The sequence below is a fragment of the Trichoderma camerunense genome, assembly GCF_050948025.1.
Source record: "Trichoderma camerunense strain CBS 138272 chromosome Unknown V8C40scaffold_4, whole genome shotgun sequence".
NCBI lineage: Eukaryota > Fungi > Ascomycota > Sordariomycetes > Hypocreales > Hypocreaceae > Trichoderma > Trichoderma camerunense.
The window spans coordinates 630,485-646,993 of NW_028145366.1; the positions used below are offsets into that span (position 1 = coordinate 630,485).

At 49.8% G+C, this 16,509-nt stretch overlaps 6 protein-coding genes across 6 annotated transcripts; 4 read left to right on the top strand and 2 right to left on the bottom strand.

Annotated features, from left to right (window-relative positions):
• Positions 1-743: 743 nt before the first annotated feature.
• V8C40DRAFT_237166 (uncharacterized protein) lies at positions 744-2,278 on the top strand. The gene is made up of 3 exons (XM_083214196.1): positions 744-1,057; positions 1,119-1,622; positions 1,673-2,278. Exons 1-3 carry the CDS (start codon positions 793-795, stop codon positions 2,029-2,031), a joined length of 1,128 nt encoding a protein of 375 aa, XP_083076120.1. The 5' UTR covers positions 744-792; the 3' UTR covers positions 2,032-2,278.
• Positions 2,279-2,966: 688 nt separating this feature from the next.
• Positions 2,967-4,257, top strand: V8C40DRAFT_237168 (uncharacterized protein). The gene is made up of 2 exons (XM_083214197.1): positions 2,967-3,603; positions 3,664-4,257. Exons 1-2 carry the CDS (start codon positions 3,267-3,269, stop codon positions 4,038-4,040), a joined length of 714 nt encoding a protein of 237 aa, XP_083076121.1. The 5' UTR covers positions 2,967-3,266; the 3' UTR covers positions 4,041-4,257.
• On the bottom strand, positions 4,165-6,099 carry V8C40DRAFT_285220 (alpha/beta-hydrolase; the record flags this gene model as incomplete). The annotated part of the gene is made up of 3 exons (XM_083222319.1): positions 4,165-5,502; positions 5,557-5,928; positions 5,980-6,099. The coding sequence occupies 3 exons, from the start codon at positions 6,097-6,099 to the stop codon at positions 4,327-4,329; spliced, it is 1,668 nt and encodes a 555-aa protein (XP_083076122.1). The 3' UTR covers positions 4,165-4,326.
• A 4,378-nt stretch (positions 6,100-10,477) lies between these two features.
• On the bottom strand, positions 10,478-12,629 carry V8C40DRAFT_159365 (uncharacterized protein). The gene is made up of 2 exons (XM_083211424.1): positions 12,093-12,629; positions 10,478-12,021 (listed from the first exon to the last, which is right to left on the bottom strand). Exons 1-2 carry the CDS (start codon positions 12,490-12,492, stop codon positions 10,700-10,702), a joined length of 1,722 nt encoding a protein of 573 aa, XP_083076123.1. The 5' UTR covers positions 12,493-12,629; the 3' UTR covers positions 10,478-10,699.
• Positions 12,630-13,727: 1,098 nt separating this feature from the next.
• Positions 13,728-13,998, top strand: V8C40DRAFT_237177 (uncharacterized protein). Its single transcript, XM_083214198.1, has one exon. The coding sequence runs from the start codon at positions 13,766-13,768 to the stop codon at positions 13,967-13,969; it is 204 nt and encodes a 67-aa protein (XP_083076124.1). The 5' UTR covers positions 13,728-13,765; the 3' UTR covers positions 13,970-13,998.
• V8C40DRAFT_237178 (uncharacterized protein) lies at positions 13,995-14,374 on the top strand. Its single transcript, XM_083214199.1, has 2 exons — positions 13,995-14,091; positions 14,132-14,374. Exons 1-2 carry the CDS (start codon positions 14,050-14,052, stop codon positions 14,366-14,368), a joined length of 279 nt encoding a protein of 92 aa, XP_083076125.1. The 5' UTR covers positions 13,995-14,049; the 3' UTR covers positions 14,369-14,374.
• Positions 14,375-16,509: the final 2,135 nt, after the last annotated feature.

Sequence of the window (16,509 nt, forward strand, 5' to 3'; positions counted from 1 at the left end):
TGGGCTCTTCTTGACTCCCTTGTGTCACCAAAGACTGAGAGGCACCAAGAAGGCGTAAGAAGGTACGAGGCAGTGCTCATTGCATCGTATTGAGGTCATATACCCCCTGATAGTTGGTCGTCTGAAGTTGGAAGTTGTGGCATTCCTTTGGTTTCTATTGGTCAAGATATCCCGGAGAGACCTCCGGCTCAGCACAGTCCTTGCTGCAGATTGTCTTTAGCCAAGACCAAGGACGGGAAGAAGTACTGCCGTTTTGCCACTAGCTTGGAGAGATTGAATGGATGAAATGACTCGTGACTGTCTGCTGCTTGAGGAAAGTGGGCTTTGACGTTGATGTTTGTTATTCTTATGGTAGAGACACGGCATTGATTGGCTCGAATACCGGCTTTTAGTCAAATATAGTAACTCGTAAAGAGTGGCTATTTATATGAAGATATGACTGGCCGAATGCAATCTTGTTAGTATTAGTGGTTATTCGCCTTAGTTAGCAGTAGCTCTATTTTAGGACAAGTGCAGATTTACTTATGTTGTTTACATAAAATGTTGCAACAGACATAGAAACTCGTAAGCAAGCAGATTCGTAATGGGAAATTTGGAGATTGAGGGCTGGAAATACGAATAGAGTTATAGATTACTCATGATCTTGAATCCCGAGATCCGGTTAATGACGGCTGACTAATCAAAGAGAGCGAAATAATGCACGGAACTAGTTACACCCCTTTTATCCGCGTTGCCGGCATTTCTATCTATCTCCGCAATCTCGATTTTGACAAGCCGCCAACTGCACCAGTCATGTCTCACCATCTCATTGATATCGTTGCCGACGGCGACACATTGATAATTCTTCCAATTGGGAATATTTCAGACACAGGAGGTTCCGTGTCTGACGTGGGAGCTGTGGTAGATGAAGAATCTGTAGTGGATGGCGAGAAAGATTGGGCAGATGTTGAAACTATCACGGACCCGGAAGTTATCGCAAAAGAGGAAACTGGGACAACAGCAAATGAGTCCATCCGCGCTGCAAAGAGACTGAAGTTATCAGATGGATCCCATGCAGGTAAGTGTCGACGGCTTGGGTAACCCAGCTCGCTGGACCCTCGAATACTAAAGCTCAATAGAGCCAGAGACTGGTACCACCGAAGCTAGTCAAGAAATGTTTCACTTCAGAGTTTCGATGAGGCATCTGGTACTAGCCTCTCCTCGTGCAAAGGCCGTGTTACAAGGTCCCTTTAAAGAATCCACGCCGCATGAATCCGACGGCCTTCTTCACTGGCAGCTTGCACCTATTTTTGACCCAACAGCTTTTGAGACGGTGATGCGAATAGTTCATGCACAGAACAAAAAGGTTCCTGAAGAAGTAACACTCGAACAGTTGGCGAATATTGCAGCCATTGTGGATGATTTGCAATGCCAAGAGTCGGTTGACTTCTTTGCCTCGTTGTGGGCAAAAAAGTTGGCAATCAAGCCACCAGAAGAGATAAACGTAGACTTGGCAAGGTGTATTTTGATAAGTACAGTGTTTGGGTTGAATGGGCTCTATGAAAGCTCGACATTGCAGGCGATCCTCAGCTCAACTGGTGCCATGCCGGTCTTTGGATTGCCCATTTCTCCCGACGCCTTAGGTGAGAATATTCGATTACAGATCGCAATTGAAAGCTAACAAAGATGAAAGATGCCATAGATAATGCTCGCAAGGATTTGTTGAGAAGGAGATTGAGAAGATTGCTAACAATTGCCGAAAAGTATAAGAACCCCAGGCTCTGTCTCTCATGCAGAGCTGGAAGCCTCGGGTTAATGCACGTCAACATGCATGCGAATAATCTTCCCATGGATTCTTCAAAAGAGCTGACTAATGAATCTCTGAAGCAACTTGATATAAAGGTCAAATGTTTCGCCTATCCACAAGTGGATTACAGAGACTTGTGTAAAGCTTCACACAAGCAACACGGACTGCATCCCTCTTTGGAGGAGGATATCAATCACTTTATAAAGCACTTTTACACAAACATACCGAAATTAAAGCTTCGCTGAATATGCTGTCAAACTCGAGATTCAGCAATCAGCAACCTTCTGGCATGCAATGGAGCCAACAATCGTGAGTGAAAGAGAGGCTGAAATTGGGATTGCGGAATGAATTAGCTGTTTGGAAACCCACATTCTCAAAATTGATGAGAACTCAACATTAATGTAATGAGGTAGATATCGTGCACCTATAATTATACCAGTAATAAAGGCAAACTGATCAGCAGAACATGAACTACTATCTAACATCAATTTCGTGGCGGCAGCCGCGATTTAGTGTCCCAAGCTACCTATGTAGTTATGCCATATCCATACTCTATGTTGACAGGTAAGTAGTGATTGTTGCAGATACTACCTATACCTTAGTAAATAGAAGAATGTAACGATAGCAGCGGTACTAGAAGAAGGTAGCAATAGTATAGAAGAACTAGGTAGATGACTGTTGTTTCCTCTCCATCTCATTACCACTAGTCTTTTGTACTATCTGTCTCCGCCTTGCTCAATGGTCAAGTTGAGGTACTAAATAAGGAAGCACTCCCTTCTGTGATGACAGCATTGATGTCTGGTACGATTGCTCTTATGGTAGATATGTACCTTATACTAATGGCGCCAGAAACAAGTGGAGATTTAACGTCCATGTCATTACTAGCGTCCCATATGAGTACAGGGACTAAAATATGTAGTTTGACATTACACTACCTAGGTAAATTGGGAACAGTTGCAGACCAATTGTCTGGCTTCAAATAACAACTTCCATCGACAACGACTTTTGACAGACAGGCATCGGACGAAATGCCAAACAGCTGTCAAGTCTGAAAGTGCATGCACAATGCGAATGACTAATCAACGCACAAAAAAAAAAAAAAGAAAATCTGCCTCAGGCAGCGAGCAGCTAGCACAAGTTAATTTCTGAAGCGCAACTCCATCAAACTCATCACTCAGCATCTTTGTTCCTTGAAGCCTGTTGTCTGGCAACACCACCGAACGCAGCAACCATGACTTCTCGCCACGTCGATATCGATCCAGATGGAGACACGCTGATTATTCTCCCCAGAATTAAGGCCGAAGGCAACGACAAGAAGGCCGAAGGCAACGACAAGAACGAGGCATCCCAAGTGACCTTCAAAGTGTCCATGAAGCATCTCACTTTGGCATCCATTCGCGCAAAAAAGGTGCTGCAGGGATGCTTCAGTGAGGCTACACCACAAGTATCGGATGGGCTTCGCCATTAGAAGTTCGATCCCATGTTCGATCCTGATGCCTTTGAGATTGTTCTGCGCATCCTTCATGCACAAGCCCACAAGCTCTCGAAGGAAGTGTCGCTCACCACGACGACAAAACTTGCCATCATTGCTGATGATTTGCGATGCGGCGACCCAATCGCACCTTTTGTTCAACATTGGGCTTCAAAAAACGATTTTTGGGCAGAATCAGCAGCATACGGCAACTTGATCCAAAAGATTTTCATATGCTCAGTCTTTCAGTTGAAAGAGAGATTCCCTTCGGTGACACATAAATTGATAATTCGTTGTTTAACACGAGTGCCCGCCTTGGGCCTCCCGATTGATCCCTCCATCCTCCGTAAGTATCTAGGGTCGTTTTGGAAATTCCCATTTGTTCAGTAGCTAATAGAAACGATAGGAGCCATAGAAGAGAAACGGGTATCTGTGATGAAGGAATTTTTCACGCACCTTTATGCCGTGGAAAGGGAGCTGCAAGACGATGCCCTTTGTTGGGAATGCAGAGCGCAGAACATTGGTTATCTCAAATATAACCTACATCTACACCAGCTCCCAACATCAGAGACGTCAGACCAATGGGATAAGATTACATGCGTAGCGCTGAGGCAGAAGTTGACGAAGTTTATGTATGCGACCCGTGTCGGCTGTACATATCAGGCAGGGAAGAAGCATCCTTCATTCAAGACGCAAATCGCGGCGGCTTTGAAGGTATTTCAATCTCCTGACGAGGCACTGGATCTTTCTTCATTCCTGAATACTGCTGTGGTCGCCGAGTAACGCGTCATACAGCTGCGATCTCAAAGAGTTGCTTGATTGTTCAGTTTTCTACCTAGTGGTTTAAACTTGTGACTCTTTACGAGGCAGTTTCCTCATGATATAACTCAGAGCTATGTTTCCATGTATAGCAGAATAAATTCATGAATTGAAGTCTAAAATACGAAGGGTAGATCTCTGCCGTCTCCTACACCACAATTAATACAGTCTGAATATGAACCACAACAGTACATGTAAACTCCGTCTCTAGTCTCACACTTGGACACGATTCTGTCTCTGCTTCACAAGCTCACCCAATCCACGAGGTCTGCGCCAGCCACAAAGTTCTGTTATTCCACGTCGGGTCGGAAATAGTGACCGAGGAATTAATGTTGAGATTGACAGTCGTCGCCTGCTTTCCGTAGCGAGGAAATGCGAATCCCAGTGGCCCCGCGTCAGGCTCTCCGCACTTTGCGAATCCAGCAATAGCATGCTGCATGATGCTAGCGACATGAGGATCTACACCTGCAGCACCGTCATAGAATGTATATGTAATGTCGCTTCCATGGATAGCCGGCGGCACTGAAAATTCCCATGCATACACTTCTGTTCCACGATGGATAGTGGCCTGAAGTAGGGCTTGGTGGGCAGCGGCAAAATACATCTCATTTGCCATCAAGATGTTTCGGTCAAGACTAGTTGTGTAGGGATGAGAGCCATCGTAAACGGCCGGATAGAGAGTGTTGAGCACGTAGTTGAGGTCTTTTTCTTCCATGAGCGGATAAATAGCTTGAAGTCTGTTTGCCAATGCCGTTTCATTTCCAATGGTCTGAGGATCAGTAAATAATGCACCCTCGAAGCTCGTATGAGAGGACAACAACGGAATGCCCTTGGCGAATGCAGCTTCAAGCAGCAACTTCGCAGGTGGACCAGGAATGTAGACATTATCAACAGAAGGGCTAAAGGCAAACTCGTTATACGGCTCAGCTCCAATCTGTTGGACATTGGCAGCGATGAGGGCACTCGAAGGCAGTCGTCTGGCTTCCTTCAACGACTTGACATTGAGGATTTTGAGGAACTTCTGAAAGCTGCTTTCTTGCTGCGCGGGGTCAATCAAGACGGTCAACGGTATGGATTGTACAATTGCTCTTTTGAATGGAACGTGTTGTTTGCCTCCCTGAGTGAGGAGATGGAACATGATGGATCCTGCACCGGCTGATTCGCCCATGACAGTGACGTTGTCAGGATCTCCGCCAAATTTGGCGATATTCTCTTGCACCCATTGCAGAGCAAGGCGCTGATCGTATAATCCTGCATTAGCTGTGCCGTCTTTCTGCATTGTAGGTCCCGCAAGGAAGCCAAACGCGCCGAGGCGGTAGTTCATAGCGACCCAAATAATTCCATCGCTTCCGTCTTCTTGAGAAGCAGATATGATGCGATTGGGACTGCCCCAAGACTCCTTTGATCCGCTTACGTATCCACCTCCCTGATGATCTCGTTAGTTGTGTCCGAGAAAGGATGAGATATCAGATTTATTTACATAAATCCACACTAACACCGGAGCCTTTTTACCATGGGACTTCTTTTTATCCAAAACAGCCTTAGGAACAATCACATCCAAGACCAAACAATCTTCTGTAGTTCGCGGGTCTGTGGTCTGCGGAGTACTATTGGCGATTTCCTCGGCCGCGGTGTAGTTGAAAGACGGAAGCTGGTTCGTTGCCCATGCCGTTGCAAACTGCACTGCAGTGATTGTCCAGTTGGGAGATTGTTGGGGGCAGATCTTGCCAACGCTGCCATCCTGTATGGTCTTTTGAACGCCCTTGGGTGGGATAGGAGCCCTCCAGCGTAGAGATCCTACCGGTGGCTCTGCGTAGGGGATGTTGGTGAAGTTGTAGGCCTTGATTGTGTCCTAGAGATTTGGTTAGCCTAAGGAGGGGCTTGATATGTGACAGGGACGGACATTGTATGATATGGCACGATGGACTTGGTATCCCAAATCAACAGTTGGCAGAGATGGATGGCTCGTGACATGAGCTCCCAACGCAAGGGTGGAAAGCAGAAGAATATCGAATTTGTGCATCTTGAGGCGTCTTCTGAATCTGGCTGTGATGAGAAGACTTCGAGCATACGGAAGGCAAGTTATTGTGGCATTTATATACGTAGAGAATTTACTTCTATTCAACGAACAGGTCACAATTGTTGCCTTGGATGACTAGATATTTCCTATAATGGCAGTACATTACCAACGATCTTCTCCGTTTCATAGTTGGGCATTTCCAAATCTGGCAATACATGTTCAGGGGTACAGCGAATCATCGCATGGGTAGATCTCCAATAGGCAGCCACACGCAGGAGAATATTGACAAGCATATCGAATACTAATTAGGAGCCAAGTTTCACTATTCTCCGGCCCTCGGCTATCGATGGGTCCTAATTAGCGTGACAGGTAGCTGATCCTTGTATGCCACTATTCAAACGACTACAGGCACTACAAATGTTCTACGGCAATTCGTTGCGGAACAAGGATGAGGCAGGCTATGTAAGTCGGCGATAGTATTGAACCAGGCCATTTCAGGTAAAACAGTGGCTCGTGGGCAAATATAAAGCTTTGACGGCATTGATTAGATTGGAACCCCGACGGCGTCGGTCTCTTCGAATAGCCCGACAGTTCAGCCTGTTATATAATAGCAACAACTAGAGCGAATGGTATTGAACACGATTGACTATCGACACGATGTAGTCTTCTAATGTGATTTTCAAGGACAATATGTAGGATTTGTGATTGTGATGACGACGCTCTTGCTATGCTCTAGTTGACAGATTTGTCAGCAATGTTTCGGATTGGCGTTCTATCAGTGAGTATAACCGCATAGGAAACGTGTACGGGTGGTATCATACAGATTTACCTGTGAAAGAACAGGAATAAGAGGGTAGTAAAAGTGTCTTGCTTATTGTCTATCCTTCAGAAAAGTCCTTTAATCTTTACGTGTTGTTAGATACACATATAATCAGGACAGGGATAATATCTCGTCACCGTGAATTTCTGTCTTACAAGACCAGTTTGATAAAAGTCTATTCTCTCCAGTCTTATACCCATTTGAAACAGAAACCACAAATCCAGCCAAGCCAAACGCTATCCACGAATCAAGTACCCCCAAGAAATCACCTCCCCAAAGTAACACTACCTTTCAACTCAAATCCTCCATCAACAAGACATCTCCAATGAAAAAAGACAAGCCATCCAGCAGTGTAAGCGCAACAATAAACGCACGCACCCAACACTACCACGACATCAGCCACAACTCAATAAACGCTCCACCACCACCACCATCACCGTGACACAGCCCGTCTAATGATCCAACCAATATCTCTCCTCGGCTACATACATGCCCCCCATCAAACAAATCACCGATGCAATACCATTCCGATGCATCTACCCGAACACAAACATGAGCCTGTGTCATCCCACCCATTCCCATCATGGCCATCCAATCATTCACCTGCGAAGCGAAGTCAAAGTACCCAAAAGCCCACCACAGCAGTAAAGGCCACAGCGGGAAGGACAGGTAGACCGGCTTGAGCCCACGAGCTAGTTGGTGTGGACAGCAGAATGCATTGCTGGTGTCATGTAACAGAATAGCATATCACATGCGTCGAGCATTGACAGGCTCGAGAGGTGCATGCATACGAGGTGTCTCGATGTTGATAGCTGTCATGTCCCTCTTTTCTGACTCATACACGGGATAGTCACCCGATTTCCCCGTCGCCGAGGAATTCTAGCACGACTGATCGATCTTACGACATATGTGTGCGTTGTTTCCTTGGTGTTTGACGCCTGGCTTACATATAGTCCAACATCAGTTGATGCAGTCTCGAAGATACATTTGACGGTATCTTGAAGTATACCTTGCCACCCATTCTTGCTCTCTACAATCCACAACACCAACTCACCCTAGCTCTTTAGTTAAAAAGAAGAATCCGAAGAAAAACTAGAAGAATGTCAAAGCCTAGTTAATTACTAGACACTCATACAATTAGCCCAACCAAAATGTCACCGCCACGTGGCTAGCCTCCAAAGGCACCTCCCCGTCTGCGCACCAGCAAATCATCCCCCAGCGACATTCCACTCACGTACCCGTTGAAGAAGAAGAAAAAATAGATTAAAAATAACTCAATAACAGGAAACTAGAAAAATTCCTTCACGGGGGATGGCATACGTCGCAAATATAGAAGAAAAAGCAAGTATAGACGAAACGGCGCTTCGGCAGACGCCCGCTCCCGATGCCGTGCGACTGGCTCGCTAAAAAACGTGGGATTTTCTATGCTGCATGGAGATGGATATCTAACGTCCTCTTTTGGTTGCTGGGAATGGGCGGATGTTGCATTGCGCGGAGCGTACATGTAAAGACCGGGCATTGTCCTATTCCCATATTAAAAACTCGGACAAGGTAGCAGCAGCAAACATTGCATTAGATTATACAGATACAGGGCACGTTTCATCACGACAACAAAACCGCACTCTCTACCTATCTATCTACATGTATTCATCGACGCCGAGAAATCCCCATTAAACAATCCCTTGCATCTTCCATATCATATACTTCTCCCAGGTATCTGTACATACGCACATACACAACCCACTGGGCACAAAGCGGACCCCGGTCTGCGGCCTCGGATACGAATTCTGCGATAATCCCAGGCTCTTGGGCACGACTTTGCCACTTGGGTACAGCGAAAATCGCCCTTGTCATTGTCATGATACCCAAACCCGAGGCAGCTGAAAAATAGTAATATGGAGTAGCAATAGCAACACAAAATAAACAAAACTTGTGAAAGAAACCCAGTAACCACTCTTACCCATGTATGCACATGCCTCCGTCTACCTTCTTTTTAGGACAATACAGCGCCAGCATCCCCATATAAAAAATTGCTGGCAGCTTCGGTCTTTTCCCCGCAAAAAGTTGAATCTCACCGTCCTATCACTCCATCCCAAGACTCCATCCTTCTCGCCGTAAACGCACATTACTGGGAGACACATACCTACCTACATACATACATACATACATACATACATACATACATACATACATGCGTAACAAATGATAGTAATACGTGCGTATTCGTACATACATATTCTCTTACTTACATACCGCATCGCCCAAGCCCACGGACCCGTACATTGGATCCCGCCCGCACCACGCAAGTAAGCAGAAGCAACGCAAAGCACCGCACCGAGAGAGAGAGCATCCACGCTTATCCGCTCATCCGCAGTCTACCTTTAATAGCCGGGCACAGAAAATAGGCCATTCACATTTCCCATCATAAAAGTATACAATCGAGATAGTAGAATACCAATTCCAACTGGAGTAACGTATAATCGTAGATACCACGTAGCTATACAAACTTCCTAAAAAAGCCCTCATAGCTTAGTAGTCCTCTCGCTCATACAACGTCTCCAACTCTCTTCCAACCTGCCTATGCTGTCACTCGCGTGCTACCACAGCGATACGATACGATACCGATTCCCCATGCTACAGCACAAAAAAGAAACCCCAATGCAACAAAGCTCCCACGAACCCCAAAAACAGCTCTCGCGTCATACTAACCCACCAGCCGCAAAAAACCCACACCCACACGTCAATGTAGCATCGCGCACGTCACAATCAAGTCAAGCACTGCAAAACGAAAACAAAAAGATTGATTGACAGAAAAAATCTCTCTGTTTGAATTTATTTTGTTTTTGTACACGATGTAAAAAAAATCCTATCGCTCGCTTATCCCAATGCATCTCCTCTTTTTATCCTTGCTTCCCCCCTCTTCCTTCTATCATTAGGTCTCTCTTCTCTTTTCGGGCCATTCCATTCGCATACTTTCAATGACATCTTGTTGATGCATCATTCCAACTCTTTTCGTTTCCTTAGTGGCCATTCAATCCAACAGCTCCAGCTAATCAGAGCTGGTCTGACGTACGGCGCAGTAGCCATATGACTAACTAGAGAAATATGCTGTCCCGAAACCGGGAAAGCTGCAAAGGAAAAAAAATAAAACTCCAAGGGTGCTATGCATGTCCCATTTCCCCGCCCCAGAGTTCGGGGCGTAGTGTGTGTGTGTGTGTGGTGGTTGTAATTTTTTAGTGTAAGTTGTAGCGCAGTGTATATGGCAGGTGTGCGTGGTCGTGTCGTGTCGTGTCTAAGAAGAATAACAAAAATTATGCACGCTTTTTTCTCCCAAATCATGATCAAACGCCGACCCCCGCTTATCTACAGGTGGGTGTGTGGTCTATGTAACATGATGAAAAGAGCATGTAGAGAAAACAAGGGCGCGAGACGGGTGGCTCCATGCTGAGGTTTCCTCGCTCGCCGGTCCAGGGTTTTGTTGTCGCTGCCGGACAGGTTGAGCTGCGAGACATGAAGCATCTCGTGGTGGTGTGTGAATAGTGTCGGAAGGAGTGACTAGAGTCGGGTATCATTTCGTTCATATTAAGTAATAAGGCGTTAAGCAGAAAAAAAAGTGTTTCGCGTGAGACAATGTTCATGGTTGTTTGCCGGCGCTGCAATGTTCTATGGTGGTTGGTCGTCAAGTCGTGGGTCAATCAATATAGCAAAGTCGTTCTGTTGGAAAATGCGGTGAGATCCAAACAGATGGTAAGAAAAAGAAAAATGTGAAAATGTGAAACAAAATCAGAGGCGTAGCTTTTCCGCAAGGTTCTTCCAGAATCGCGGTGTCTTCTCCTCGCTTCGGGCTCGCACCATGTAGGCATCCCGCTGCATGGGCCCGACAATGTCTTCGTCACCGCGGCCAGGGAACTTGCCCTCTGCGTCCAGGGCCTCCAGCATCTGCGGGACGGCGCTGGGCAAACAGCCCCTCCTGCCCCGCCACTGCATGGCTGCGTAGATGTCGTCGTGGCGGTTCTGGCTCTGGGCCTTGCTGGACGGGTTGGCGCTCTCGGAGCGGCCACGTCCGCGGCCTCGGCTGCGGCTGCGAGACATGACTGAGGCCGTGGTCATTGGCTGGGTGCGGCGCACAATGTCTGTGTAGAAACCCTTCCACTTGCGCTCAATCTCGGCCCACTTGGCCTCCGTCATGCCGTACGTCTTGCTCGTCTGGCCGTAGTGCTCGCCGGTGCGGACCAGGTGCTTGGTGTAAGCGACCCGTGCGGCGTCCCAGTCGTCGCAGAACTTGGTGACAGACTCGGCTGTAAGCTCGTCAACGCCATAAGGCATAGGCGTGATGGTGAAGTTGGCGTGGCCCAGACGGTCGGACCACTCGTCCTGGTCCTGCAGGATGGACGGTGGCAGGGGCAGGGGAAGCTCCGTCATGACCGAGACGTGTCGGAGGGACGACATGGACGGCTTGGAGCCGAGAGACTGCCGGGGAGTCGGGACAACGCGAGGGGAGTGGACCTCCGTGGCGGCAGACGACGGCGCAATGCTGGGCGACTGGAGGGGAGAGGGCTGCGGAGGCTTTCCGAGCGGGTCGGTCATGAGCGGAGGCAGCAAGGGGGTCGTGGCCATGGCCCTGTCGCGCTCGATGCCTGACCGCTCCTCGCGGCTGAACTCGCCCGAGTGCATGTCCAGGCTGTCGGTGCTTTCGTACGTCTCGTAGAATGGCATGGCCGGCGGGGGCATGGGCGAGTCGTCCAGCAGCACGGGGAACTGGCGAGTGGGAGAAGACATGGAGGAGGACCGGCTGGACGCGGCTCCAGACAAGACGTTTTCCATGCTCCGCTCAGTGGTGGGCGAGGTCATGAGGCCCGTGATGCTGTTTGCCTTTCGCTGAGACTTCCATCGCGCGATGCTGGGAAAGCGGTTACCGAGTCGAGAGGCCATGGCAGTAAAGGTCGATTCGCCGCTCATGATACGCTTCTTCTTGGGGTACTGGGAATCGCCGGAGAAGTCGCTGTCGCTGAGAAAGCCGAGATCGTAGTCAATGTCGAGCTCGCCCGCCATCTCACCGTGCAGGAGCTCCTGGGAGGTATTGGTGTGTTCGCATGCATGGTCGCCTACATGAAGGGGGAAACAGATTGGTCAGCCATGGAAGCCCACCAGGATAGGCTTTGAGAGCACAACTTACATAGACAGTACATGCCAAGGTTGTCGCTCAAGTCATCGTCGGAGTCCTCCTCTTCCTCCAACTCCTCCTCTCGTTCCAAAGGCTCTTCCTGGACATCAGGCAGCTGGCGGATGCTGGATTTGGAGGCCGTGGCATGCTGGGCCACGGGTGAAGCAGGCCCCTCTTGCGGGGTGATCTGCGGCAACTCGAGAGAAGACGTTGAGCTGGAGTAACGCAGGGGAACGCCTCGATTGGAAAAGGTGGGAGTCAGGGGCGAGGCAACGTCGGAAGACGAGGAATTCGTGGTATAGTAGACGTATGAAAGGTCACATGCTTCGAGAGAGACGCCCTCGTCCATGGCGCCGCTCTTGCGATCCTGAGCCAACTGCGGCAGCAGCAGGTCTCTAATCTGGGGCGACATGCCTCCCTCCCACAGCGGCGAGGTCGAGGTCGGTTGTCGAAGTCGAAGTCGAAGCTGATATTGGATATCGTAGCAGCAACAGTAGTGGGCGGGTAAGACGGGGGGTAATCAAGGTCTGGTAAGATGGATGGACAGGTTGCTTTGTTTGTAAGCTGGTCTTGCGCGAGTACGGAGCACCGGGGCGTCAAGTCAGGTCTCGTCAGGTGTGTGTTCGGGGGGTGTAGCGACAGTCGACGTCGAGGACAAAGAAATTGGAAGCAGAAACACAATGGCTCTATCGCGGTCGACACGGTCTATGTAGGATATCGAGGTCTTGAGGGGAGAGGGAACGAAAGGAAGCGGGAACAAGCACGTAAAAAAGAGTCAAAGACGAAGTGGAGACCGACGATTTTGCCTGTGTGTGTGTGGCAGCAAGGCTAAAAGGTGCTCCGGACGTGTGGTAGCAGCAAGTTGAAGTTACAGCGAGTGGCCTCTGCTAAGGCTAGCAGGGGGGACCCCACCAGCAGGGATTTAGGTGCTAAGGTCGGCATCAGAAGCTACAAAAGATACAACGATACAAAGCCCGACTTTAGCGCAAGAGTACAAAGATACTTGGGTACAACGATACATGGTGACAAAGGCCGACATGGGGGACAGACCCATTGAGAGAGAGCACAGGACTCTCTGCTGGTTAGGCGACATTAGCGTGGGTGGGTAGCACTTGGACTGGCCTTGGACTGAGTCGAATGGATTTGGATTGGGTCTCAACGGTACGTACCCAAAACAGCCCCGTATGGGTCCTACTGTCTTCTGCCCTGCACTGCACCGGTACCGCCAGTCTCTGTCCAGTGGCTTAGGCTTGCTCTGATTCTTTTGGCTTCCAGCGTCCAGTCTCTCGCTCTCGTCTCCCAGCTTCTCCGGCAGCGGGCCTTGGCTGGGCTTGCTGGGCTGCTCAGGCGCTAGAAAGCAGTGGCGTGTCTGCGCTTTTGCCTGCGGCCGAGGCCAGGGTGAAGGGCCTCAACTGAACTGGCTGGCAAAAAATGGCTGGGCTGGGTTGGGATAGACTGGGCTCTGCTGTTGTCCTTGATCTGTGCTGGGCTTGTAAGTCGAGTGCTTGGACGGAGACAAAGACCCTCAAGGCCTATATCCGATGCCTATACAATACAGAGGAGAATATGTAGAGAGTTCCGTGCCAGTACTCATACACAATATACAATACCTACGCAATACTTTATGCATGATAGCAGCATCAGCCAGCCTCTTCTCCCCCCTCAACTCTTCTCTATGCAAGCACATGCCGTCAACGCATCTTCTCTCTGCCTGGCTCGTCCCGCGGCGCTGCTACCGGCGGTCTGCACAAAGTACCACGGACCCGGAAGCACTGCCAGCGCAGCCGTGGCGGGGCTGTACCGGATACCCCATCGCGCATGTTTCGCACCTGCGGGCCGGCCATGGCAGCCCAGCCCAGGCTGTATCGGTCAAGTCAGCCAGCCATTGATTTTTTCTCAGTGTCAGCGGTCCTTCCTCGCTCTCCTGCTAGTGGGCGGCGAAAGAAGAGAAAAACTTCGCTGGGATCAAATGCATGCTCCATGCAATCAGCGGCGTAGCTTAGAGACCGGAGTTAGTAAGCAGCGAGGGAAGAGGGAGAAAACATCCATAGTTGAGCGAGCGGCAAAAAAAAAAAAAATCACTGAGGGCGCTAGAAGCCGAAGACGCACGAGACCTCGGCCAAGCTGCTAAGAAAAGAAACATTCGCCCCGGAGTGCTGAAGATGATCGGCCTTAAGCGCCCACCTCCAAACGATGGCAATGGCAACATTGAAGACAAACTGCATAGATACAGCAAGAAGAGGCCAGGCGCCCAACAGTGGCATGTTTGCTTGCTGTTTGTTTATTGATGTGTTTGCTGTCGATATGCGCGCGCGTGTGGGTGATGCTCAGATGAATAATGCCAGGCCTATGGAGTACATGCATCCAGATATCTCAAACCTGTACAAGCACCGAAGGTACATGTACCCAGCCGCCTTCGGGGCGTCTAGTGACAGGTGCAGCGCTGAAGCCACTGGCCCTCTAGCGAGCAGCAAGTTCTGTGCCGCCACCATCCAGATGAGGCATCACCTCTAGCTGTCATCAGCTTGGCTGCTCAGTATCTACACTAAGCTACTGCATCTTGATGCTCCTCGTATACTAGTTTGATTGATTAATCTTGATTTCCAGCATGAAATGTCATTGAACTGAAATCAATTGATCCCTCTTGACCCCAAAAACAACCATCTACTACGTCACGTAACCAGCTGTAAAGGTCATCCGTTGAATCATCCATACGAGTACATGCTCCATGCCCTTCATTCTTCCCCTCACTTCTGCCCGCCATCATCATCCATCACCGCTCTTCCTCTCCGTCATCCCACAGCATCCACCAGAGCAGCAAGCGCAAGCACAAGCATAATCCAACAAAAAAACAGCACAGCCGGGGAACATCCCGTCCACGTGTTGCCGCGCTCACATTGGGCGCCTGGAAACCCGGTGTGATGAGCTCTGCTCTGTGGCCTCTGGATGCAGATGCAGCTGCAGCTTCTCAAGCACGCATGCAGCCCGTCCAGCCGCCTCTTCGTCTCCCCGCCCGCTTCTCATACCCGGTCATGGTCATGGTGATGGAATAGAATAGGCGCCTTTTTTTTTTGCTTTCGCTCTACTCCCAACTCGTCAGCGAGATCCAGATTTCGCATCTGCGCCAGCGGTTCTCTGCGCTTTGCGGTGGCTGCCAACCCCCCCGTCTGGAGTCTGGCTCCAATCGACCCCCCCTTTGGCCGGCCTCGCTCACGACCATTCTCCCTCTCCAATTGTCCCTCTGGTGCCCCTCCAACTCTAAGGCCGAGGCTGGGGCGCGCCAGCAAAGCACCGCCAGAATCCAGTCAACAAAGTCGCGGCCAAGTCAGCGGCAAGAGGGTCGATCTGGGGGCGGTTGGGAAGCGAGACGCCAGCACTGACTGACACCAGCATCATCAGACAAGACCCGGCAAAAGAGACAAGTGACCATGCTGAGGTGGGCTTAGGCTTGGGCTGGCACAGAGTTCAAAGTCCTAGGCCTACACGTGAGGGCCAGAAATGGTCAGAGGGCCATTCTGACGTGGTGCGAATGCAACGAAAAGCCGTTTTGCTGGCGATCCCTGCCACTGCCAATCCCTCTCGCCGAGGCATCGCATCACGCATCACGGCGAGCCTCTGCCCAATCGAATCGACCACACCACTCATTCACTGCCGGCCACTCGATTCTTCTTCTATTTTTGATTTGCTAAAAATGATCATTGTCTCATCTACGAGTTACACCCTGCCATGCTACAGCGCTTGCAAAGTACATCTACCCGCCTGCAAGTGCTCGGATGCAAGTACAGAAGAGCAAGGCATGCATCGCTCACATTGACCAATGTCACACACATGGCGCCAACCTCGCAAACCAGAGACGCAGAATACCTACTCGTGTACACCGCGACCCCCCATCGCCCACCGCCTTGTGCAAAGCAAAGCAAATATGGGACAAGGAGGCGGTCGTGGCGACGGCTGCGGCCGAGTCAAGCAAAGCAGTCATCCAGAGCAAGCAGAATCTTGAGCCCCGGGGAAATCGGGGGGACGAATTTCGGGGACAGCAGCGGGAGGCTCCTCCGCCTCGCCTCGAACTCACTGGGCGCTGGGGCCAACACAAGTGGCATGGACATAACCTGGCTTTAACATGGGCCTGGCCCTGTGCCGGCATCGCTCGCTCTTCAGGTGACAACAACTACGCCAGCCAGGCTCTTGTCTCGTTTCCCACATGCGGGCTTACATACCCATCGTCTCGATCTCGTACATGATGCTCTCCAACAGCATCAACGTGGTTTCTCCAGAGCGAAAAGGGCGGCGGCGGTGACATCCAGAGGACCCGTACCAAACCCATCAAGCTTCTTGTTCCAGCATTAGCACAAACAACATCTCAGTGTGTTCGCAGCCCTATGCCGAATCAAGGCCTAGCGCCACGCTCTGGATGCGAAGAGCCTCTTAC

What these genes read in the sequence shown, in the direction of transcription:
- V8C40DRAFT_237168 (XM_083214197.1), top strand. Translation starts at nt 3,267, where the DNA reads ATGTTCGATCCTGATGCCTTTGAGATTGTTCTGCGCATCCTTCATGCA. An exon ending in GATTGATCCCTCCATCCTCC is followed by an intron (nt 3,604 to 3,663) that starts GTAAGTATCTAG and finishes TAGAAACGATAG; the next exon opens with GAGCCATAGAAGAGAAACGG.
- V8C40DRAFT_237178 (XM_083214199.1), top strand. Translation starts at nt 14,050, where the DNA reads ATGCATGCTCCATGCAATCAGCGGCGTAGCTTAGAGACCGGA. An exon ending in GGCGTAGCTTAGAGACCGGA is followed by an intron (nt 14,092 to 14,131) that starts GTTAGTAAGCAG and finishes AAACATCCATAG; the next exon opens with TTGAGCGAGCGGCAAAAAAA.
- V8C40DRAFT_237166 (XM_083214196.1), top strand. Translation starts at nt 793, where the DNA reads ATGTCTCACCATCTCATTGATATCGTTGCCGACGGCGACACATTGATA. An exon ending in ATCAGATGGATCCCATGCAG is followed by an intron (nt 1,058 to 1,118) that starts GTAAGTGTCGAC and finishes AAAGCTCAATAG; the next exon opens with AGCCAGAGACTGGTACCACC. An exon ending in CATTTCTCCCGACGCCTTAG is followed by an intron (nt 1,623 to 1,672) that starts GTGAGAATATTC and finishes CAAAGATGAAAG; the next exon opens with ATGCCATAGATAATGCTCGC.
- V8C40DRAFT_237177 (XM_083214198.1), top strand. Translation starts at nt 13,766, where the DNA reads ATGCCGTCAACGCATCTTCTCTCTGCCTGGCTCGTCCCGCGGCGCTGC.
- V8C40DRAFT_159365 (XM_083211424.1), bottom strand. Translation starts at nt 12,492, where the DNA reads ATGTCGCCCCAGATTAGAGACCTGCTGCTGCCGCAGTTGGCTCAGGAT. An exon ending in CCTTGGCATGTACTGTCTAT is followed by an intron (nt 12,022 to 12,092) that starts GTAAGTTGTGCT and finishes CCCTTCATGTAG; the next exon opens with GCGACCATGCATGCGAACAC.